The sequence below is a fragment of the Phyllobates terribilis genome, unplaced genomic scaffold (assembly GCF_046119375.1).
Source record: "Phyllobates terribilis strain yellow unplaced genomic scaffold, ASM4611937v1 Scaffold_2__4_contigs__length_985480577, whole genome shotgun sequence".
Lineage (NCBI taxonomy): Eukaryota > Metazoa > Chordata > Amphibia > Anura > Dendrobatidae > Phyllobates > Phyllobates terribilis.
In genome coordinates, this window is record NW_027362762.1 from 582,783,288 (window position 1) to 582,808,760 (window position 25,473).

General features: G+C 42.9%; 1 protein-coding gene across 7 annotated transcripts in view; it reads right to left on the reverse strand.

Annotated features, from left to right (window-relative positions):
• Window positions 1-25,473, reverse strand: part of BLTP3A (bridge-like lipid transfer protein family member 3A) — a 496,913-nt gene that overhangs the window by 41,517 nt on the left and 429,923 nt on the right. For 6 of the 7 annotated variants that reach the window (XM_073666443.1, XM_073666436.1, XM_073666446.1 and 3 more), the window contains one exon: window positions 17,139-17,247. The exons of the other annotated variant lie outside the window; for it this stretch is intronic. In XM_073666443.1, the coding sequence (XP_073522544.1) occupies window positions 17,139-17,247 (109 nt within the window). The remainder of the gene's footprint in view (window positions 1-17,138; window positions 17,248-25,473) is intronic. 7 annotated transcript variants of the gene reach the window in all.

Below are 25,473 nucleotides of genomic sequence, written 5' to 3' on the forward strand. Positions count from 1 at the left end.
ATGCTTAGCACTTGTTGGCCCTTTTGCCTTCACTCTGCGGTCAAGCTCACCCCAAACCATCTCGATTGGGTTCAGGTCTGGTGACTGTGGAGGCCAGGTCATCTGGCGTAGCACCCCATCACTCTCCTACTTGGTCAAATAACCCTTACACAGCCTGGAAGGGTGTTTGGGGTCATTGTCCTGTTGAAAAATAAATGATGGTCCAACTAAACGCAAACTGGATGGAATAGTATGCCGCTGCAAGATGCTGTGGTAGCCATGCTGGTTCAGTATGCCTTCAATTTTGAATAAATCCCCAACAGTGTCACCAGCAAAGCACCCCCACACCATCACACCTCCTCCTCCATGCTTCACGGTGGGAACCAGGCATGTAGAGTCCATCTGTTCACCTTTTCTGCGTCCCACAAAGACATGGTGGTTGGAACAAAAGATCTCAAATTTGGACTCATCAGACCAAAGCACAGATTTCCACTGGTCTAATGTCCATTCCTTGTGTTCTTTAGCCCAAACAAGTCTCTTCTGCTTGTTGCCTGTCCTTAGCAGTGGTTTCCTAGCAGCTATTTTACCATGAAGTATATAACAAGCCATCGAGGTAATCACCAGATTAATCAAAAATTTTTTATAGCAAGATAGTTAAAATATAACCTTTATTAGACATGCATAAAAATTTTCTTTCAAGTAAAAAAACCCCAAAAAGGACCAAATAGTGAACCCTGGGTCTTCTGAAATTACCAACAATAATTTATTAAGGCTGTATACATGCGAACCACACCTCAATATATCAAAAATCAAATATGTAGGGTTTAGAAAAATTCAACCTCCTTACATCCAGGGCATTGAGTTAAACACTAGTATCAATTGGCATTTTTTGTGAAAACAATATGTAGGGACACCATATATGCGCTCAGAACAGCTACGTGTACAAAGGAACCTCCCATATGCCCTTTAAACACAGAAGGTACCATGGATTATACAATAGAATCCCACATGACCTCTATTCAAAAAGGTATCGTGGATTATGACAGGGAAAATCAACAAAGCCCCACTGAAAGATTCCCATGGGTTAATGTTATATCAAACAAAATGAAACAATCTCACCCAATCCTAAAGTGCATCATGGCTTGATTCATCCTGGTGAAATGTCATCCTAAAAGTCATGACAAAAACATTCTGGAGGTATCCTGCTCCCTAGGATCTTTCAATGGGGCTTTGTTGATTTTCCCTGACATAATCCACGATATCTTTTTGAATAGAGGTCATGTGGGATTCTATTGTATAATCCATGGTACCTTCTGTGTTTAAAGGGCATATGGGAGGTTCCTTTGTACACCTAGTTGTTCTGAGCGCATATATGGTGTCCCTACATATTGTTTTCACAAAAAATGCCAATTGATACTAGTGTTTAACTCAATGCCCTGGATGTATGGAGGTTGAATTTTTCTAAATCCTACATATTTGGCTTTTGATATATTGAAGTGTGGTTCGTATGTATACAGCCTTAATAAATTATTGTTGGTAATTTCAGAAGACCCAGGGTTCACCATTTGGTCCTTTTTGGGGTTTTTTTTACTTGAAAGATAATTTTTATACATATCTAATAAAGGTTATATTTTAACTATCTTGCTAAAAAAATATTTTACCATGAAGGCCTGCTGCAAAAAGTCTCCTCTTCGCAGAGGTGACTCTTGGTCTTCCTTTCCTGGGGCGGTCCTCATGTGAGCCAGTTTCTTTGTAGCGCTTGATGGCTTTTGCAACTGCACTTGGGGACACTTTCAAAGTTTGCCCAATTTTTCGGACTGCCTGACCTTCATTTCTTAAAGTAATGATGGCCACTCGTTTTTCTTTACTTAGCTGCTTTTTTCTTGCCATAATACAAATTCTAACAGTCTCTTCAGTAGGACTATCAGCTGTGTATCCACCAGACTTCTGCACAACACAACTGATGGTCCCAACCCCATTTATAAGGCAAGAAATCCCACTTATTAAACCTGACAGGGCACACCTGTGAAGTGAAAACCATTTCCGGTGACTACCTCTTGAAGCTCATCAAGAGAATGCCAAGAGTGTGCAAAGCAGTCATCAAAGCAAACGGTGGCTACTTTGAAGACCCTAGAATATAATACATATTTTCAGTTGTTTCACACTTTTTTGTTAAGTATATAATTCCACGTGTTAATTCATAGTTTTGATGCCTTCAGTGTGAATGTACAATTTTCAAAGTCATGAAAATACAGAAAAATCTTTAAATGAGAAGGTGTGTCCAAACTTTCGGTCTGTACTGTACGTCTGGCATAATTAAGATTAAATGCTGTGTCGTCACAATGACCAATCAAAAACTGCCAACTCAGCTCCCATGACATAATCCTAATTAACGTTGCATCACCTATTTTTATAAGCTCTCTCTGTGTAAGGTAATCTTGCTAGAGATTTGGATCTGTCCAAGATTGTGGCTAAGCACTTAGGCTACGTTCACATATTGCGTATTTTCCTGCGTTTTTTTACCTGCGTTTTTTTACGCAGGTAAAAAAAGCACCTCCATTCACACACTGCGTAAAAAAGCGCAGCAAAAAACGCAGTGTGAAAAATGAAGGGTGACATGTGTACTGTCTGTGTGTTGTGTGTATACTGTCTGTGTCTGTGTGTCTATGCGTCGTGTGTCGTGTGTGTGTGTGTGTGTGGATACTCACCTACCCGATGGATGAGAGACGCGTCTGCTCCGTCCCGCGCTCGCAGCATCTGCCGTGAAGCGATCAGCTGACTGTCACGTGACCGGCTTGTAATCAGCTGACTGGCCGGTTACAAGCCGGTTAGCTAACAGCTGATCGGCTCACCGGCAGATGCTGGAAGCGCGGGATTGGAGCGGACCGGACCGTACGCCTCTCCCCTGACATCGGGTAGGCGAGTATCCATCCTGCGCCTCCGTTAAAAGCAATGGAAATACGCAGTGTGTGAACACCGCTGCGTAATTCCATCGCTTATAATGGGCACAATAGAGAGAAAGCGCGGGACGCAGTTGCGTAAAGAATTGACATGCCAATTCTTTACGCAGCTGCGCTTTCCCACTGCGTAAAATTACACAGTGTCTGAACGGCAAAGTGAATTTCCCATTCACTTTGCTGGCAGACACAAAGCACATTGCGTATTTTCAAAAAGAGCGCGCAAAAAAGCACGCGAAAATACGCAATGTGTGAACGCAGCCTTAGGTTCCAGGTAGTGTTGAGTGACAATAAAAGTACACATTTGGTATCACTGCATCTAGAATGACCAGACCTATAAAGCTGCCCTCACTAGTTAATCCCTTCAGTGAACACCGTAAAAAAAAAAATTAAAAAGGAAGCAAAAATGTATGCCTTATCATCATACTGCCGAACAAAAAGTGGAATAAAACGCAATCAAAGTAACAAATGTAAATAAAAAATGGTATCTCTGAAAACATCTCCTTGTCCTGCAAAAAACAAGCTGCCATACAGCTCCATCAGCCGAAAAATAAAAAAAAAGTTAGAGCTCTCAGAATAAAGCAATGCAATAATAATTATTTTTTTCTATAAAATAGTTTATATTGTGTAAAAGCGCCAAAACATAAAAAAAATCTAAATGTGGTATCGCTCTAATCGTACCAACCCGAAGAATAAAGCTGCCCTGTCAATTTTACCACAAGCGGAAAGGTATAAATAAAAACTAAAAAAAACAATACCAGAACTGTTGGTTTTTCTTCATCCTGCCTTCCAAAAAATTGGAATAGAAAGTGATCAAAAAATGGCACCAATAAAAACGTCAACTCGTCCTGCAAGATACAAGTCCTTACATGACTGTCAGCTGAAATATGGAAAAATTATAGCTATCAACATATGGCGAAGCAATAACTAATTTTTGCAAAAAAAGATGTCTTTTAATTTGTGACAGCAGCCAAACAAAAAAACCCCGATATAAATCTGGTATTGCTGTAATTGCAGCAACTTGAAGAATACAGTTGTCTTATCACTTATACTGCACAAGTAACAGCGTAAAAAAACAAGTAAAACAATTCTTCACCTGCTGTTAATTTGTTCATTATGTCTCCCAAAGATCGCAGTAAGGCTAGGCGCACATTTATCCTGTGCTCTGGGCTGAGCGCTTACACCAGCGTTTCAGGCTAAATCTCTGAAATATGTGATTCAAACGGAAAACGCGAAGGAAGATTTCCTACAATGAGTCAGATGGAGGCACTGTGGACGCAGTCTGGCCTGTTATCTGGCGGTGTCCGTCTTTTTAGGTGTGCATAAAAGTGTCGTTGGCCACAGTTTTGTGCACTTCTGAAAAGAAGGACAATGCTGAACAGAGACCACAGGGAATCCAGAGTAACTCTGCTGCCTCAATATAGTGAATGGAAATGTTTGGCATTTCTGTAGCGATGAGAGCCAGCCTAATTTATGGGTGCATGTCTGTAGAAGAATAAGCAGGGCACAATGTATGGGTACTAAAACATACTCGTCACAACAACGCACTGGTCATTACAACAGCAGTTTGCAATTTTCACTCAGCAACATCCACTGGTGCTTGTTTCTTGAAATAGAGTTAAAACCATCACCAAAAGGGGTATAATTTCCAAAATGGGGTCACTTTGCGGGAAATCCTGCTCTTCTAGCACTTAGGGGCTCTGTATATGGAGTCTGCAAACTATTCTAGGAAAATCTGCGCTCCAGGAGGCAAATAGTGCTCTGTCCCTCCCAAGTCTTGCCATATGGCTAAGCAGGACTGTACAGCCACATATGGGAAATTGTGGGACAAATTTTGGTGCCATTTTTACCCATTTCCCAGTGTGAAAATGTAAAATATGGGGCTGAAACTAAATTTTGGTAGTAAAAATGGAATTTCTCTTTCTTCACCGCCCAATAGTATACAACTCTGAGGCACATGTGGTGTCAATATGCTCACTGCATGCCTATGTGAATTCATTAAGAGGTGTAGTTTGTAAAATGGGGTCTCTTATGGGGGGGTTCTGATGTTCTGGCACCTCAGGGGCTCTACCAATGTGATATGGCACCCTCAAACCAGTCCAGAAAAATCTGAACTACAATATGGCGCTCCTTCCCTTCTGAACTGTTCCCTGTGCCTCAAAAGTAGTTTTTTTTTTTACTTCAAACTTTGAATTTTCATGTCCTTAAATCAGAGAGATATGTCACACAAAATAGTTAATAAATAACATTTCATTGAGGAGATGCATCCCCGAATCCTGCCTCCGCTCCTGCTGCACTCCCCCGACAGGAGACTCTACTAGCCAGGGGTAAGTGCTTTGGAACGGCACCCCCTGGACTCTTCTAAGGGGACACTCCCTGGTGGACCGGAGACGACGGGGCGGCCGGTGTGGAGTCTTGCGGCGCGGCTTTCCCTTATACTGTATGTGGTGCAGGGGTGAGGGCGCCGCTGTGGAGAGGGACTGGGGATCAATCTATGGCTCATCTCTCTCTAAAGATTTAACACCGCCAGTGAGGCAGAGCAACAGAGACCTTTGAAGCTGTCAGTGTGCCTGGATTCTGGCCCAAGCAGTGTGCCAAAACCCTGTGAATACTCCTTTATGGAACTCTGATCATTACAGTGACATCTCTCACATCAGTGGAGTTATACAGAAATGTGTTAAACACCAAGTAACCATCTTCCATTGCTGATTTCTGAGCACGCTTCACCGTTCACCTTCACTGTCCCTGTGGTACATCTAAACTACACCCAGTGGACATTTGTAATATAACAGCTATTTTTCACTATTTACTTCAAACGCCATCTTGGGGTCCACAAGGACATTTCAGCCTCAATTTATTACAACTATTGTTCACTCACTACTCTTGTGAGATCATCAAACACTCCATGGCCATCTAATAACCAGCTTTGGCCCCACATATCCAGTCTTTTACTGGTCAATAGATAATCTGTTCTGGTGACTTCTTCATTTCTTATCATGTAGTAGTTACAATCTACGAATTATGAATCTGTGAGTCTTCCGGTTCAGGCGCCGACCAAGTGAACTCTGATTAACTGCTCATGTTCACCCCCTTTATACATCTACTCCGGGCTCCTGATTCTTGATTTCTGCAGCTCAGCAATTCTTTGAAATTTTCACACAGCTGAAGGCCATTTTCAAACAATATCATTGGCCTATATGGACCGCTACATTCTCCGTAGCGGGCAAAAACAATCTTCCTTTTCCAACCACTCTGACTCCTCCAATCTTCATACTATGACTCCTACTTTTGACCAAGAGGAACATACTGCCCTATCTGAGGGTGGAGAAGATTTACGTCAACCCCCCCCAAAACACCCCGCATTTCTACTTCAAAGAAAGAGGAGACACAAATGGACCCTTCAGAACTAGCGGCTGAGGTCACGGCTAGGCTATTACCTGAAATCAAATCCATAATACAATCCACACTAAACACTGCCTTGCTGGATCTACAAACCAGATAAGATGAACAAGCCGAACATCTTACCAAGTTAGAATCACGAATATCGAACATCGAGGATGATTCAAAAGAGGACCATTCCAAAATATCTGCTATTGTCCGTGAACACATAATTTTGAGAGACCGTATAGATGACCTTGAAAATCACTCTCGTAGAAACAATCTGTGTTTGGTGGATCTACCTGAATCGTATCTTCAAAACACCTTGAAACCCCTATGTGAAAATGAAGTCCCAAAAGCCCTAAAACTACCTGAAGGTAAAAAGGTGGAAAGGGTTCACAGAATTGGTTCTCCACCTGCTATATCTGGAGCCCATAATACAATCGGACCAAGACAGGTCATCATGAAATTTCTGGACTTCAATGATAAAGCGGACATTATCTGAGAATACAAACAACTAAACCACCCATTGATCATTCAAGGTCATAAAATCTTGCTTTTCTAAGACTACTCCATCGAAGTAACTAGGAGAAGGAAGTCCTTCAGCTCTATATGCACCAGAATGCACAAAGAAAAACTTTGCTTTCAACTCCGCTACCCGGCTACTTTACGCTTGAAGGACACAGATGGCTCTTTCCTGGAATTTACTTCACCTGTTAAAGCAGATTCATATGTCAATCTCCTGTGCCCAAGGGCTAGTGACTCGCCCCCTGGGCCGTGGGGCACTCGGATCCGGGCAATAGGGAGCGATGGGAATAGTAGTGGCAACCCGGTTCCGTGGCTCAGGGTGGTCAGGCCAGTGGTAGTCCGTTATGTGCTGATGATTATGTCCGACTACGCCACCCGTGGATTGCGGTTATTAGGAACCGCCGCTGCATGCAGACCGCTGGGGCTGATGAGGTGTGCAGCTATGGTAGTGTGACTCCCCACGGGAAGAGTGCGGCCCCAGGGCAGTATAGTGGATGGTGGGAGTGATGGTAGTGCTGGAGGAGCAAGGAGCACACAGACAACAAGTTGCAGTCCAGGGTCTTTACTGAAACAGGTAAACTGACCCATATACAGTCCCAGCTAGGAGGGGACCTGGACGTCTGAGAGCAAGGGGGAAATTGGCCCTGGTCAGGGTGAGGGTGTAGGCCTACCGTGCTTTCTGCGCTCCTTCTGGCTATCTCCTCTTTATAGGGTAACAGCCCACGTTTCCAAGCTTTCCGTGTATTCTCGCCTGTATGGCCTGCGACGTGGGTTCCTTTCTACTCCCAGCCTTGTACGGCTTTACTGGTCCCTTCGGTTGTGGCAGGGCCTCCAGGCTTCTTAGGCCAAGGAATATACAGTCCCTTGCGGACTGGTTCTCTGCTGGGGGATGTGGAATCCTTCCAGCCTCAGACACCAAAGTCTGGTAGATTAAGTCCTCTTTCTGCCAAGACAGGCTCTCTTCGCCTCTTGTCTCTGGCTTGTGGCTCTCCTCCTGCCACACTTCCTCTTAGGTGCAGTGCAACTTTCTGTCCCTGCTCCACTCTGGGACACGTCTCAGAGCTGAGACAGGCTTTCCAGTTCTCTCTAACCCTGCCCTCAGTACCAGCTTTTATAGGGGCAGCCAGCTCCCCCTACTGGCCTGAGACAGGAGGCATTGCATGCTAATGTTCCCCTGGCCAGAGAACCTCCCCCTTGCTCTCAGACACAGCTTTAATTACACTTGTGGCATCCAGGTAGGGTGACACATTAGCCCTGAACAGATCCACCAAGAGAGGTAACTCCTTCTCGCTCACGGTCCCTTAAGGGATTTACGAGTCGAGGAGACAGAGGAGACAAGAGCTATAACAAACGTTGATTCAATGAGTTTCTCCTTTTATACACCTGGAGATGCCAGAGTAAAGGTATACAACCCCTGGCAAAAATTATGGAATCACCGGGCTCGGAGGATTTTCATTCAGTTGTTTAATGTTGTTGAAAAAAAGCAGATCACAGACATGGCACAAAACTAAAGTAATTTCAAATGGCAACTTTAGGGCTTTAAGAAACACTAAAAGAAATCAAAATTAAAAATGTGGTACTCAGTAAGGGTAATTTTTTTCAGACAAAGCAGAGGGAAAAAATGATGGAATCACTCAATTCTGAGAAAAAATTATGGAATCATGAAAAACAAACACACAAAAGAACACTCCAATACATCACTAGTATTTTGTTGCACCACCTCTGGCTTTAATAACAGCTTGCAGTCTCTGAGGCATGGACTTAATGAGTGACAAACAGTACTCTTCATCAATGTGGCTCCAACTTTCTCTGATTGCTGTTGCCAGATCAGCTTTGCAGGTTGGAGCCTTGTCATGGACCATTTTCTTCAACTTCCACCAAAGATTTTCTATTGGATTGAGATCCGGACTATTTGCAGGCCATAACATTGACCTTATATGTCTTCTTTCAAGGAATGTTTTCACAGTTTTTGCTCTATGGCAGGATGCATTATCATCTTGAAAAATGTCATCATCCCCAAACATCCTTTCAATTGATGGGATAAGGAAACTGTCCAAAATATCAATGTAAACTTGGGCATTTATTGAAGATGCAATGCCAGCCATGTCCCCAGTGCCTTTACCTGACATGCAGCCCCATATCATCAATGACTGTGGAAATTTGCATGTTCTCTTCATGCAGTCATCTTTATAAATCTCATTGGAATGGCACCAAACAAAAGTTCCAGCATCATCACCTTGACCAATGCAGATTTGCGATTCATCACTGAATATGACTTTCATCCAGTCATCCACAGTCCACGATTGCTTTTCCTTAGCCCATTGTAATCTTGTTTTTTTCTGTTTAGGTGTTAATGATGGCTTATGTTTAGCTTTTCCACATGTAAATCCTATTTCCTTTAGGCAGTTTCTTACAGTTCGGTCACAGACATTGACTCCAGTTTCCTCCCATTCGTTCCTCATTTGTTTTGTTGTGCATTTCCTGTTTTGGAGACATAAGACTGGAAACTTAAAGCAATGACGTTTTGATGTCTTCCTTGGTCTACCAGTATGTTTGCCATTAACAACCTTCCCATGTTGTTTGTATTTGGTCCAGATTTTAGACACAGATAACTGTGAAAAACCAACAATTTTTGCAACATTGATTATTTACCTTCTTTTAAGAGTTTGATAATCCTCTCCTTTGTTTCAATTGACAACTCTCGTGTTGGAGCCATGATTCATGTCAGTCCACTTGGTGCAACAGCTCTCCAAGGTGTGATTACTCCTTTTTAGATGCAGACTAACAATCAGATCTAATTTGATGCAGGTGTTAGTTTTGGAAATGAAATTTTACAGGGTGATTCCATACTTTTTTTCCTCAGAATTGAGTGATTCCATAATTTTTTCCCTCTGCTTGGTCAGAAAAAAAATTACCCTTACTGAGTACCACATTTTTAATCTTGATTTCTTTTAGTGTTTCTTAAAGCCCTAAAGTTTCCATTTGAAATGGGTTTAGCTTTGTGCCATGTGTGTGATCTGCTTTTTTTCAACAACATTAAACAACTGAATGAACATCCTCCGAGCCCGGTGATTCTATAATTTTTGCTAGAGGTTGTACAGTGGTGGCCAAAAGTATTGGCACCCCTGCAATTCTGTCAGATAATACTCAGTATCTTCCTGAAAATGATTGCAATCACAAATTCTTTGGTATTATTATCTTCATTTAATTTGCTTGCAAGGAAAAAACACAAAAGAGAATGAAGCAAAAATCAAATCATTGATCATTTCACACAAAACTCCAAAAATGGGCCAGACAAAAGTATTGGCACCCTCAGCCTAATACTTGGTTGCACAACCTTTAGCCAAAATAACTGCGAACAAGCGCTTCCGGTAACCATCAATGAGTTTCTTACAATGCTCTTCTGGAATTGTAGACCATTCTTCTTTGGTAAACTGCTCCAGGTCGCTGATATTTGAAGAGTGCCTTCTCCAAACTGCCATTTTGAGATCTCTCCACAGGTGTCCTATGGGATTCAGGTCTGGACTCATTGCTGGCCACCTTAGAAGTCTTCAGTGCTTTCTCTCAAACCATTTTATAGTGCTTTTGGAAGTGTGTTTTGGGTCATTGTCCTGCTGGAAGACCCATAGCCTCTGAGGGAGACCCAGCTTTCTCACACTGGGCCCTACATTATGCTGCAAAATTTGTTGGTAGTCTTCAGACTTCTTAATGCCATGCAAATGGTCAAGCAGTCCAGAGCCAGAGGCAGCAAAGCAACCCCAAAACATCAGGGAACCTCCGCCATGTTTGACTGTAGGGACCGTGTTCTTTTCTTTGAATGCCTCTTTTTTTTTCCGTACACTCTATGTTGATGCTTTTTGCCAAAAAGCTCTACTTTTGTCTCATCTGACCAGAGAACATTCTTCCAAAACGTTTTAGGCTTTCTCAGGTAAGTTTTGGCAAACTCCAGCCTGGCTTTTTTATGTCTCGGGGTAAGAAGTGGGGTCTTCCTGGGTATCCTACCATACAGTCCCTTTTCATTCAGACGCCGACGGATAGTACGGGTTGACACTGTTGTACCCTCGGACTGCAGGGCAGCTTGAACTTGTTTGGATGTTAGTCGAGGTTCTTTATCCGCCATCCGCACAATCTTGCATTGAAATCTCTCGTCAATTTTTCTTTTCTGTCCACATCTAGGGAGGTTAGCCACAGTGCCATGGGCTTTAAACTTCTTGATGACACTGCGCACGGAAGACACAGGAACATTCAGGTCTTTGGCGATGGACTTTTAGCCTTGAGATTGCCCATGCTTCCTCACAATTTGGTTTCTCAAGTCCTCAGACAGTTCTTTGGTCTTCTTTCTTTTCTCCATGCTCAATGTGGTACACACAAGGACACAGGACAGAGGTTGAGTCAACTTTAATCCATGTTAACTGGCTGCAAGTGGGATTTAGTTATTGCCAACACCTGTTAGGTGCCACAGGTAAGTTACAGGTGCTGTTAATTACACGAATTAGAGAAGCATCACATGATTTTTCAAACAGTGCCAATACTTTTGTCCACCCCCTTTTTTAGGTTTGGTGTGGAATTGTATCCAATTTGGCTTTAGGACAATTCTTTTTGTGTTTTTTCATTGAAGACCAATTAAATGAAGATAATAATACCAAAGAATTTGTGATTGCAAACATTTTCAGGAAGAAACTGAGTATTATCTGACAGAATTGCAGGGGTGCCAATACTTTTGGCCACCACTGTATATGAAGGCAACTGGTTCCGACTGTCTCCACCTCTCAGACTTTTAAAACTTGGACTAAAGTTATTTATTTTTTCCATAATTGTGGTGGGAGAGGAGAATGGATTCAACAAGGGATCAAAAGGAAGAAAAATTCTGATAAGAAACAACTTAGTAAAAGGGGATTAATTTGTAATTTGCAATGTTAGGCTGCGTTCACACATTGCATATTTTCGCGCGCTTTTTTGCGCGCGCTTTTTGAAAATACGCAATGTGCTTTGTGTCTGCCAGCAAAGTGAATGGGAAATTCACTTTGCCGTTCAGACACTGTGTAACTTTACTCAGCAGGAAAGCGCAGCAGCGTAAAGAATTGGCATGTCAATTCTTTACGCAGCTGCGTCGTGCGCTTTCTCTCTATTGTGCCCATTATAAGCGATGGAATTACGCAGCGGTGTTCACACACTGCGTAATTCCATTGCTTTTAACGGAGGCGCAGGATGGATACTCACCTACCCGATGTCAGGGGAGAGGCGTCCGGTCCAGTCCGCTCCAATCCCGCGCTTCCAGCATCTGCTGGTGAAGCGATCAGCTGTAAGCTAACCGGCTTGTAACCGGCTTCCAGTCAGCTGATCGCTTCACGACAGATGCTGCAAGCGCGGGACGGAGCAGACGCGTCTCTCATGCATCGGGTAGGTGAGTATCCATAGTCTGTACATACACTGCTAGGGACACACACACGACACATAGACACACATAGACACAGACAGTACACACATGACACATAGACACAGACATTACACGTCACCCTTCATTTTCACACTGCGTTTTTTGCTGCGCTTTTTTACGCATTGTGTGAATGGAGGTGCTTTTTTACCTGCTTAAAAAAACGCAGGTAAAAAAAGCAGGAAAATACGCAGCGTAAAAAAACGCAGGGAAATACGCAATGTGTGAACGCAGCGGAAAAAACACTGTTTGGGAGCATGGCAGAACTCGGAAGGGAAGGAGCGCAATTTGACTTTTTGAATGTAGAATTTGCTTGAATAATTAGTGGACGCCATGTTGCTTTGGGGGGCCCCTGATGTGCCTGAACAGTGGAAATAGCCCACAACTGACCCCATTTTGGAAACTAGACCCCTCAAGGAACTTATCTAGATGTGTGGTGAGCACCCTGAAATCCCAGGTGCTCCACAGAAGTTTATAATATAGAGCCATGAAAATAAAAAAAATCAAACTTTTTCCACAAAAATGATGTTTTAGCCCCAATTTTTTTTATTTTCAGAAGGTTAAGAAGAGAAAATGGACCCCAAAAACTATTGATCAATTTCTCCTGAGTACGCCGATACCCCATATGTGGGGAAAAACACTGTTTGGGTGCACGGCAGGTTTCAGAAGGGAAGGAGCACTGTGTGACTTTTTGAACACAAAATTGGCTGGAATAGAGAGTGGACGCCAAGTCACGTTTGGAGAGCTCCTGATGTGCCTAACAGTGGAAACAACCCCCCAAGAGTGGCACCATTTTGGAGACGACCCCTCAAGGATTTTATCAAGGGGTATAGTGAACATTTTGAACCCAGAGGTACGACACAGAATTTAATAACATTAGGTCATCATATTGAATAAGTTGTCATTAGTCTTGAGCGCAAGTGCTCGCTACTTGAGTTTGCATCGGGTACTCGGGTATGCACCATGTATCACTTAAGATCGAGTGACATGCTCGAGTCCCAGCCCCGCATGTTTTACGGTTGTTAGACATCCGCAAAAAAAACCATGCTGGGATTTCCCGTGCATGGCTGGATATCCCCGCATGTTTTTTTGGGCTCTGTAACAGCCGTGAAACATATGGGGCAGAGGCTCAAACATGTCACTCGAGCGCCCGTGATACTTGGTGCATAACCGTGCACCCAATGCAAACTCAAGTAGCGAGAACTTGCGCTCAACACTAGTCGCCATATTGTCACCATTTTTTTTTTCTTTACTTTTGAAAAAATCCCAACCCCAACACAACTCTAACCCCAACACTAACACTGACCCTAACACAACCCTAACCCTCTTTTTAAGCCGTTCCTCGTGCGGTATAAGTGATTAGACAACTTTATTCTTCGGGTCGGTGCGATTACAGCAATACCAGATTCATATTGGGTTCTTATGTTTGGCAGCTGTCACACACTAAGACGCTTTTTTTTTGTTGCAAAGACTAGCTTTTGCAATCATTTTTCCATATTTTGGCCGACAGTCATGTATGGGTTTGTTTTTTGTGGGACAAGTCAACATGTTTATTGGTACCATTTTCAGAAACGTGACAATTTTTGATTGCTTTTTATTCCGATTTTTGGAGGGCAAAATAAACAAAAAAAAACAATTTATGATTTTTTTTTTTTGTGGTAAAATTGATAAGGCAGCATTATTCTTCAGGTCAGGACGTTTACAACGGTACCATATTTATATTTTTTTATGTTTTGGTGCTTTTACACACTAAAAAACATTTTATAGAAAAAATATTTTTTTTTGCATCGCTTTATTCTGAGAGCTATAACTTTTTTATTTTTCGGCTGATAGAGCTGTATGGCAGCTTATTTTTTGCAGGACAAGATGATGTATTCAGCGGTACCATTTTTATTTATATTCGTCTTTTTGCTCGCGTTTTATTCCATTTTTTGTTTGGCGGTATGATGATAAAGCATCATTTTTTTCTTCGTTTTTTATTTTTTACCATGTTCAATAAAGGGGTTAATAAGTGGGATAGTTTTATAGGTCAAGTCGTTTTGGACGCGGCAATACCAAATATGTGCACTTTTATTGTTTTTTTTTCATAATATTTATTTATGGGTACAGCATATATATACTTTTTTGGATTCTTTTTCCATTTTTTTCCCAATATTTTTAAAAAATTGTATTTGTTTTTCATTCTTTTTTTTTCACTCTGACACTTTCTTTCACTTTTACACTTTGTCCCACTATGAGACTTCCAAATTTTGCAGGCTGATCACTTGCAAAGCATGGGGATGCAGCAACATCCCCTATGCTATGCAGGCTGTCAGCCCTGCAGACATAAGTTAGATAGATCGTGCACAGTGCACAATCAATCTAACTTCCTGATGCCTGGTGACCCGGATGTCGTCATGATGACATTGGGTCACCATGGCAACGATCAGGACCCCACGCACACAGAGCGGGGTCTCCGACCCAAGGTAAGTGGGGCGCTCTTACCTTTGCCTGCTCCGGAAATGCTGCGATTGACTTCGATTGCAGCATTTCGGGGGTTAATGTGCCGGGAGCTGTGTGGGACATACAACCCCTGGCAAAAATTATGGAATCACCGGGTTCGGAGGATGTTCATTCAGTTGTTTAATGTTGTTGAAAAAAGCAGATCACAGACATGGCACAAAACTAAAGTAATTTCAAATAGCAACTTTAGGGCTTTAAGAAACACTAAAAGAAATCAAAATAAAAAATGTGGTACTCAGTAAGGGTAATTTTTTTCAGGTGTGTTCTAATATAGAACTACTCCCAGCTTCCCTGGGTAGGTGAGGGGACAGATAAAGGCTGATTCAGGAATTCAGCAAGTTCCATGGCCCTGGCATCTTCACCATTAGAAGTATTCCAGGGAGCAGGGATAGCTAGGGTGCCCCTAGCTTTAGAAATAGGTAAGGAGCCCCTGGATATCGAACTATCGTCACGTGACAAGTGTCTAGACATGTTTAGCTATTTGAATTGTTGCTATGTTTCCTCTAAATAAATATCAGAAAATTGGCATAACGAAATATTCTGCATCTTTGTATTTGCAAAAATAATTATGTTTATGCATTAATTATATGTAGCAGTAAAAGGAAAACTCTGATATCATACAAACAAGAGCCAACTAAAAATTTTCATTGTCAGATTTGAATTCAGGAGGTCAAAATCATTAATAAATTGCTAATTTCATAACGGAACCTGACAACTTTTGAACATATATAAAACCGTGAAATCAAACAGCATGCTGACCAATGCAATTCATTAGTGCTGTTAAAATGAGTTGTTTTTTTCACACAGTGTCGGTGTAAAAAAAGCACATCTTTCTTATCTGAAATTAGACTTGCCTAATTAAGTTTATGTGTGTGCAAGAAAAAAAATCGGATCCCATACGGCTCATCCCTACTGCATTCGACTTTTAACGGATTCATTGCCATCATTAACATTGGAAACTGTATTTGATAGTATAACTCGTTAAAATGTTGATGTATAAATACATATGCCATATGGATGTCACATGGAATTAAATGTCAAAAGGATGACAAATATGGATGAAAATCATCAGATTTTTTTCATATGTTCTTATGACCCTGGCTTAAAGGGAACATGCCATAAAAAAAAATTTGATGGCACAAATTTCATGACACACACACAGGAAAATACACTCACTCTGTTATGTTCAATCATTTGTCAAAATTCCCTCTTTTTCATTTGCAAACACAGCACAAGGTGAGATGGAAAGCAGCTGTACAGGTTACCTGGAGTGTTCTGGGCAGAGGGCACCACATACAACAGACATGCCTGCTCTCATCTTGCTGTGCTGCTCTCCGATGTCCTGGCAGTCCAGCTCCCCCCCCCCGGCTGATCTGACGCTATGGAGAAAAGGGGAGTATGCTACGTGCAATGTAAGTAATGCAGCCTCTTCTTTTTTGCTGGTTTGTCGGGTTTAATACACAGCTATACTATGGCAGTGTATGCCTCCTTCAGAGACATTACAGTACCATAGAAGAGCTGTGTCAGTGATCAAGGCATGGCAGGGTGATAATTACTCTGCTGTGAACACTGGGGTCACAGCGGTGATCAGCAGCCTGGAAATGTACTACTAATCCCAGCTGCTGGCCTCCACTGATGATACTCACCTCATCCTGGACCTTTGCTCTCCAGCAACTGCTGTCACTGCACGCACTGAGCAGTGTGGTGTAATGACACGGGGAAACTGGAGCTCGCAGCATCTCCTCCCATAGCTGTGACCTGGACAGCCCAGGGGGCGTGCCCTGTTCACAGCTATGGCAGTCTCAGTAGAGACCGACCGCAGAGTCCTATGCTCCTATGCCCAGGGACTGCCGTATTTGAGGTGTGTAACTGTCGTTACACACCAGCAAATGCAAGTGACAGCCCCAAGTGGCTGCAGAAAATATTAATAAATAAATAACTATTAAAACAGTGAATTTTATTTTGTATTAAAATAATTGATTATATAATCAATAATTATTAATACAAAATTAAAAATGGAGGCACCTTTACTTTCAGGGATTAAAAAGCACTTTGCAGGTTGAAATATCCATTCAGTTCCAGTAGGAATGTCAGATATAGACTACAGAATGTATGTACCGGTAATATATACGTGGCTCTTCAACGCGAGGCAACAACTTCGATTGGGCACCGCGTTTGGACCCTTTATACTATTAATCAGTGGCAGCCTCTGGATCCAAACTACTACTGATCCAAACATATATCTATAAAACGTCAAAATGTTCAAAAAATGTCATTCACAATTCTACAGTACAGTACGCTACAATAGGTATGATGAATATAAGATTAGAGATGTTATATTAAAGTGTCACAGCACCTACCAGTGAGCAGGAAAACTCCATCCTCTTGTCGCTGGACTTTCAGGTTTTCCAATGAAAAAGCAACTGGTTCAGGAGCAATTGGAGAGGGGTAGATGCGTGGACTATCATCCTGTTACACAAAATGGACACAAACTATTACATTGCTAGGAAGTTTACAACAGTACTGTCTTCTTTGGTAATTAGAGTATGTTGTCAGATGGTATAACACAAACAAGAAATTTAGGGGTAGATATTCTAATGCTAACTCACAAACAGTTATTAAAGAATTTTACCCTAATTTGATGTTTTATCATCAAGTAGTATGCTCTATTATTCAATTAATGGCATCAAGAGCGTTAAATGGCCAATATCATTATCTGAGGTTTCTTTGATTTGTGCTGTACATTTTGAGCTCAGTGCCCTAGCACAAGGTATTCCAAAGAGTATATGTAAGTTAGGGTGCACCAAGATGTTGCTCTACATGGGTTGGTTATGGATACCTGCAAGCCAATACAATTCTATACTTACTCAGCTACTCTGCTCTGCATTCACACTCTGCCCCATGCTTTAATGAGCCATTGCTTGCTTGCTCCAACTGGTCTATCCTCTAAGCAGGCATTACTTGTATTGCCCCAAAATAAAAATAAAAAATGGAGCAAATTTGCAAAAGAGCAGTTTTAATAAAGACATTTTTCAGACTTGTCAGAGTAATCTATAAAAACATGTACAGTACATACAGTTCTGTAGGCATCACAGGCAGAATTTTAAGTATGCAAACTCCTTTTGGAAAATATGATTGATCGCACAGATCGCCCTGTTCAAAAGTTTACAAGCCCTGATGTGGAAAAGTCAGAAGAAAAGTATAATAGAAACACGTCACCACTTCTGTATTTATCACCCACTCCTGGTTTTGGCTTACAAATACTGACCAATACTGAACATGTGAATGTGGCCTTAAGATGACACTAAGGAGTATCCACACCCGTACTATGTTTTACAGTGATTTGCTTCTGTGTATTGTGGGGATTCACTCTGGTAGGCAATGGCAGGGGTGCAGTGAAGAGGCACACGCAGGTTTTCAGCCCCAAATCAGTGTTTTATTCACACTGGCAGCAGGAAAAAGACAGTCTTACATCAGACAAAGCAAAAGTACAGCTTATTTCCACAACATAGGTTAGGGCCGGGAGGTGCCAGCCCGTTCAATTCTGATGTTGCCACAAAACCTCCCTCAGCTCTTTCCCACCCACCAACACACACTGAGGAGTTCTGCCTGTCTATTTATGCTGTCCTAAGTCCTTCAGCTGTGCAATCTGGGCTAGCCCCAAAAACCTGGAATAGCAGAGAAGGTCCAGGCCAGGCTTGACCTCCTTCCCTACTGTTTACCAATGTGAAAGGCACTTTTCTGGAAGGAATATATCTACCATCCAGGACCAGACCCCTCGCTACTAAAAAGGTTTTTTTTTAGCTCTTGAAAAACCTTTGTTTTGCATCCAGGTTAAAATGATCTCCAGACTATTACATAGTTTTTAAGGTTGAAGGAAGACTAAGTCCATCTAGTTCAACCCATAGCCTAACATGTTGATCCAGAGGAAGGCAAAAAAAAAAAAACACGTGGCAAACACTAAGCTCCACATTGGGGAAAAAAATTCCTTCCCGACTCCATACGACAATCAGACTAGTTCCCTGGATCAACGCCCTATCATGGAATCTAGTATATATAACCTGTAATATTATACTTTTCAAGAAAGGCCCTTCTTAAATTTTAATAGTGAATCACTCATTACAACATCATGCGGCAGAGAGTTCCATAGTCTCACTGCTCTTACAGTAAAGAATCCACGGCTGTGATTATGATTAAACCTTCTTTCCTCCAGATGTAGAAGATGCCCCCTTGTCCCCGTCTCAGGTCTCAGAGTAAAAAGATCACTAGAAAGGTCTTTGTACTGTCGCCTCATATACTTGTACATAGTAATAAGATCACCCCTAAGCCTTCTTTTTTCCACAGTAAATAACCCCAAGTGTAATAACCTGTCTTGGTATTGCAGGCCCCCCAGTCCTCTAATAACCTTGGTCGCTCTTCTCTGCACCCGCTCTAGTTCAGCTATGTCTTTCTTATACACCGGAGACCAGAACTGTACACAGTATTGTAAGTGTGGTCGCACTAATGACTTGAATAGAGGTAAAATTATGTTCTCCTCATGAGCATCTATGCCTCTTTTAATGCATCCCATTATTTTATTTGCCTTTGCAGCAGCTGCCTGACACTGGCCACCAAACGTGAGCTTGTCGTCCACCAATACACCCTGGACTTTTTCAGTGACAGTTTTGCCCAGTGTTTTACAATTAAGCATATAATTATACATTTTATTTCCTCTGCCCAAGTGCATTACCTTACATTTATCCCCATTAAAGCTCATTTGCCATTTATCAGCCCAAGCTTCTAGTTTACATAGATCCTCCTGCAATATAAAGTTGTCCTCCCCTGTATTGATTACCCTGCAGAGTTTAGTATCTGCAAATATTGAAATATTACTCTGCATGCCCCCTACCAGGTCATTAATAAATATGTTTAAAAGAAGCGGGCCCAATACTGACCCCTGTGGTACCCCACTGTTAACTGAGACCCAGTCTGAGTGTTTTCCATTAATAACCACCCTTTGTTTCCTATCACTGAGCCAATTCTTAATCCACATACATATATTTTCCCCTATCCCCATTGTTCTCATTTTATGTATCAACCTTTTGTGTGGAACCGTATCAAAAGCTTTTGAAAAGTCCATATACACAACATCCACTGCATTTCCTTGGTCCAGTCTGGAACTTGCCTTCTCATAAAAACTAATCAGATTAGTGTGACAGGAACGGTCCCTTGTAAACCCATGTTGATATTGGGTCATGGGGTTATTCTTCTTCAGATACTCTAGTATAGCATCTCTTAGGAAACCCTCCAGGATTTTACCCACAGTAGAGGTTAAGCTTACTGGCCTATAATTTCCAAGTTCAGTTTTTGTACCCTTTTTGAATATTGGCCCCACATTTGCTATACACCAGTCCTGTGGTACAGACTCTGTTATTATGGAATCTTTAAAGATTAAAAATAATGGTCTATCGATGACATTACTTAATTCCTGCAGTACTAGTGGGTGTATCCCATCCGGGCCCGGGGATTTGTCAACTTTAATGATTTTTAGACGCTGCCGTACTTCCTGCTGGGTTAAGCAAGTGATATTTAATGGAGAATTTTTGTCATCACTAATCATGTTTTCGGTCATGCGATTTTCTTGTGTAAATGCGGTTGAAAAAAAATCATTTAGCATATTGGCTTTTTCCTCATCCTCATCCACCGTTTCACCCAGACTATTTTTAAGGGGGCCAACACTATCATTTTTTAGTTTTTTACTATTTATGTAGTTAAAGAATATTTTGGGATTATTTTTACTTTCTCTGGCAATGATTCTCTCTGCCTCAATCTTTGCTGCCTTGATTTGGTTTTTACATAATTTATTTATTTTTCTATATTTATTTAATGCCTCATCACTACCTACTTGCTTTAGTTCTCTAAATGCTTTCTTTTTGTCACTTAATGCGCACTTACAGCTCTTTTGAAGCATGTAAAAAGCAGAAAAATTATCAAATGGATCCAGCAGCAAAAATTAATTCAACTTTGTAAATCACAAAAAGAACATGAACATTTATCAAAAGATTTAAAGATACCATTGAGCATCTCTAATCAATAAAGGTAAAATATCTGTCCTGTCAATTACAAGCAGGTGGAATCCGAGCCGGCGTCGCCCCTGTGATTGAATGCTGAATGCTGCCGAGGAAATAAATTTAATTTCCTCCCTGCAGCGAGGGTCTAAGTGCAGGAGGCAGGCATGTTTACAACGCTATTAACCTGCAGATTAACCCCATATCTGCAGGTCAATAGCATTTTTTCAGGTGACCGGTTCACTTTAACTGCTCCTGTCTTTCTCTGAAAGCTTTACTTCAATTAGGTCATTGCTGGAGCTCATTTGCACCGCCTCTAACTAATTCTCGGCAGCACAGATAACAAGAAACAATACAAGTCCATGTGCTGTACGTGTTTAACATTGCAAAGTATAGGAGAAGCTTTGTAATTTTATTCTTTCTTTATCCATACAGGAAAAATACTGATGACTGATGGTAAAAACGGACACACGGATGGAAAACACTGACGACACCGGTATCGTTTTTTCACGTACATCTTTTGAACGGACATGCTGATGCTATACAATCAATGTTGAAAGGATCAGACTGTGTAGAGACACACTCAGTACACAATTTATTCATACACGTCCATGAGTAATAAAAGGGGAACTGCAAAGCACAGAAGCTATGATACTTAAGAATTTATATTTCAAGGGGAAAACAAAGGTTTCTTAAAAAGACATGTCAGGAGAACTGATGGGTCCTATTCAAAGGGTAATTACAGTTGTGTTTAAAAGTTTACATAATCCGGCAGAATTTTTCCTTTCTTGACCTTGTTTCAGAGAATATGAATGATAACAAAAAAACTTTTTCTCCACTCATGGTTATGGGTTGGGTGAAGCCATTTATTGTCAAACTACTGTGTTTTCTCTTTTTAAATCTTAATGACAACTAAAAACATCCAAATGACCCTGATCAAAAGTTTACATACCCCATTTCTTAATACCATGTATTGCCCCCTCTAACATCAATGACAGCTTAAAGTCTTTTGTGGTAGCTGTGGACAAGGTTCTTTAATTTCTCAGATGGTAAAGCTGCCCATTCTTCTTGGCAAAAAGCCTCCAGTTCCTGTAAATTTCTGGGCTTTATAGCATGAACTGCGCGCTTGAGATCTCCCCAGAGTGGCTCGATGATATAGAGGTCAGGAGACAGAGAGCCACTCCAGAACCTTCACTTTGTTCTGCTGTAGCCAATGACAGCAATTGACCTTGTGTTTTAGACCGTTGTCATGTTGAAACGTCCAAGTACGTCCCATGCGCAGCTTCCGGGCTGATGAGTGCAAATTTGCCTCCAGTATTTGCTGATAAAGTGCTGCATTCATCTTTCCTTCAACTTTTACCAAGTTTCCTGTGCCTTTGTAGCTCACACATCCCCAAAACATCAGCGATCCACCTCCGTGCTTTACTGTAGGAATGGTATTCCTTTCATCATAAGCCTTGTTGACCTCTCTCCAAATGTAACGTTTATTTTTGTGGCCAAAAGGCGTAGCTACTTACCGGTAACGGGATTTCTCAGAGCCCATGATGGCACCACGGAGAGAGGGGATCCGCCATTCAAGGACAAGAAACCTACAGATAAGAAGGGCGGTACTACTCTCCTGCATCAGTTGTTTACAGAGTATGAGAGGACCTCTGGATTAATAACACAACAACGTACAACATTATTACTACGCTAATCAGGAACACCCTGTGACTACGTATAAATAACAAAAAATTAAGTGTGCACACCCACACGTGAAGGGAGGGAATGTACGGGTGCAGTCATGGGCTCTGAGAAATCTCGTTACCGGTAAGTAACTATGTCTTTCTCCTTCCCCATGATGGCACCACGGAAAGAATTGCAGAGAGATGTATCATTAGGGGGGACCACTGCTTCCAGAACCCTTCTACCAAAAGTAAGGTGTTACGCTCATGCCCGGACTGAATGGCGTGAGCGTGGTTAGTGGTCCCACTGGGCCACGAACCGAGGAGTGCCTGGAGGGGCGTGACTAGGGGCCTCGCCAGATCCAACCACGAAAACACGGTGTCAATCGACTCTGTGGTCTGAGGAGGGACGTGGAAGGTGGCCCAGGTGCTACTCCAGGTCAGACCCCGGTCACAGCTGTTGACCCACACCGGGGAATGCAGTAACGGCCAGGCACGGCTGGTATGCAGACAGGTGGGTACTGGCAGGCACGGCTGGTATGCAGACAGGCGTGTACTGACAGGTACAGCTGGTATGCAGACAGGCGGGTACTGGCAGGCACGGCTGGTATGCAGACAGACGGGTACTGGCAGGTATGCAGACAGGCGGGTACTGGCAGGCACGGCTGGTATGCAGACAGGCAGATACTGGCAGGTAGGAACGCAGACTGGATAGGGACCAGTACAGACTGGGATACAGGAACAGAGCCGCATGTGCGGTGGACAAGCAGAGCAGAACCGCAGGCGCGGAGGACAAGCGGAGCAGAGCAGAGCGAAATCACAGGTGCGGAGGACAAGCAGAGCAGAGCGAAACCGCAGGTGCGGTGGACAAGCAGAGCAGAGCGAAACCGCATGTGCGGGGGACAAGCAGAGCAGAGCGAAACCGCAGGTGCGGTGGACAAGCAGAGCAGAGCGAAACCGCAGGTACGGTGAACAAGCAGAGCAGAGCGAAACCGCAGGTGCGGTGGACAAGCAGAGCAGAGTGAAACCGCAGGTACGGTGGACAAGCAGAGGAGAGCAAAACCGCAGGTACAGTGGACAAGCAGAGCAGAGCGAAACCGCATGAGCGGAGGACAAGCGAGGCAGAACAGAGCAGAGCGAAACCGCAGGTGCAGAGGAACAAGCGGAGTAGAACAGAGCAGAGCGAAACCGCAGAGCAGAAGGTGCAGGCAGACAGGACAGGGCTCTGTTCACATGGAACAGACTGGGAAACACAGGAAGATAGTTAGAACCCAGGAGGTAGATATGGAGGCAGGGAAACTGGACAAGCAGAACCAGATACACACAAGGTACTTACAATGAAGTAGCGAATGGACACAAAACTCACAAACAGAAGTACAGAGACAACGAGTTGGAGTTAGGTGCAGGTTCAGACACAGCAGGAAAAGGGAAGGTACGGACATAGAGACAAACAGGTAACGGGCTAGGAGACCGTTCAGACAGGAACTGAACCCAGAACAATATGCAGGAACGAGCCTGGGAACTCAGCCCCCAGGGTGGCGGAAACTGACTAGAAGTCACAGATACAGGTAACAGGCCTGGGTATACAGCCCCCAGGGTGGCGGAAACAGACAAGATACAGGACAGGACCTGGCAACTCAATTGCACAGAACACACTGAACGAAAGTGTTGCTCAGGCACCTCCTACTGGGTGGAGGGGGTTTAAGTATCCAGTGACTCACAGCAATAGGCTGGGGACGCATTAGGAGTGCGCTGTAACTTTAAGAATCAGGCAGTAACCGCACCGCCGCCCTAAGCAATCAGACAAGAGACATGCACACAGCAAGTACTGGAGCAAAGTGTGCAGCCTGGACTGATAGGTAAGTTGGCGGTCTTGCATGGTGGGAGATAGTAAGCCATGCCAGCACGCCGCCAGGGATGTTACATAAGGTCTGAAGAAGAGGCTAAGTCTAGCCGATAGTGAATAAGAATGTAGAGGGGGAAGATCATGTTGCAGCTCTACATATTTGTTTTATCGAGGCACCGCCTCTTTCCGCCCAGGAGGTTGCCACTGCTCTTGTCGAGTGAGCTTTCAGTTTCTCTGGGGCGACTTCCCCATATGAGGAGTATGACAGGGTGATGGCATCCCTTATTCATCTTGCCAGCGTGCCTTTAGAAACTTTTTCCCCCTTTCGAGGACTCTGAAAACATACAAAGAGAGCCCTATCCTTTCTACACTCTTGTGTTGCCCCTAGGTACTGGATTAGGCACCGTCTGACATCTAATGTATGCAAGTCTCTTTCTCTATTGTTCTTGGGATTGGGGCAGAAAGAAGGGAGCGTAATCTCCTGAGACCTATGGAATCTCGACGCCACTTTTGGCAGGTAAGCTGGGTCGGTTTTAAGAGTAACTCTATCCTCCGAGATTTGTGTGAAGGGAGGGCCTGCAGATAGCGCCTGGATGTCACTGACTCTACGTGCTGACGTGAGAGCTACTAAAAGCACTGTTTTAAGGTATAAGATTCTTACAGTTGTGTCTGACAAAGGTTCAAACGGGGGTTTGGTTAGAGCTGAGAGGACCATGTTTAAATCCCAAGGGGCAATGCTCCGAGAGGGGATGGGTCGGGATCTAGCTGATGCCTTAATGAATCTAGATATCCACCGATCCCTGGCTTGGTCAAAATTGTATAGGGCTCCCAACGCCGCGACCTGAACTTTCAAGGTGCTTGTGGCTAGGCCCTGTTCCAACCCCCTCTGTAGAAACTCTAAAATAGCTGTTAATGGAACTCCCTCATCTAACCTGGAACCTGAAAACGAAAGGAATTTCCTCCAAGTTTTCCCATAAAATTTGGAGGTTACAGGTTTCCTAATTTGAAGTAGCATGGTGATTAAATTAGGGGAAAACCCTTTATCCCTCAACAGAACCCTCTCAAATTCCAGGCTGTCATGTGCAAGTTTGTTACCTGAGGATGAAGTACCGGTCCCTGAGAATGACGGTCCGGAAGC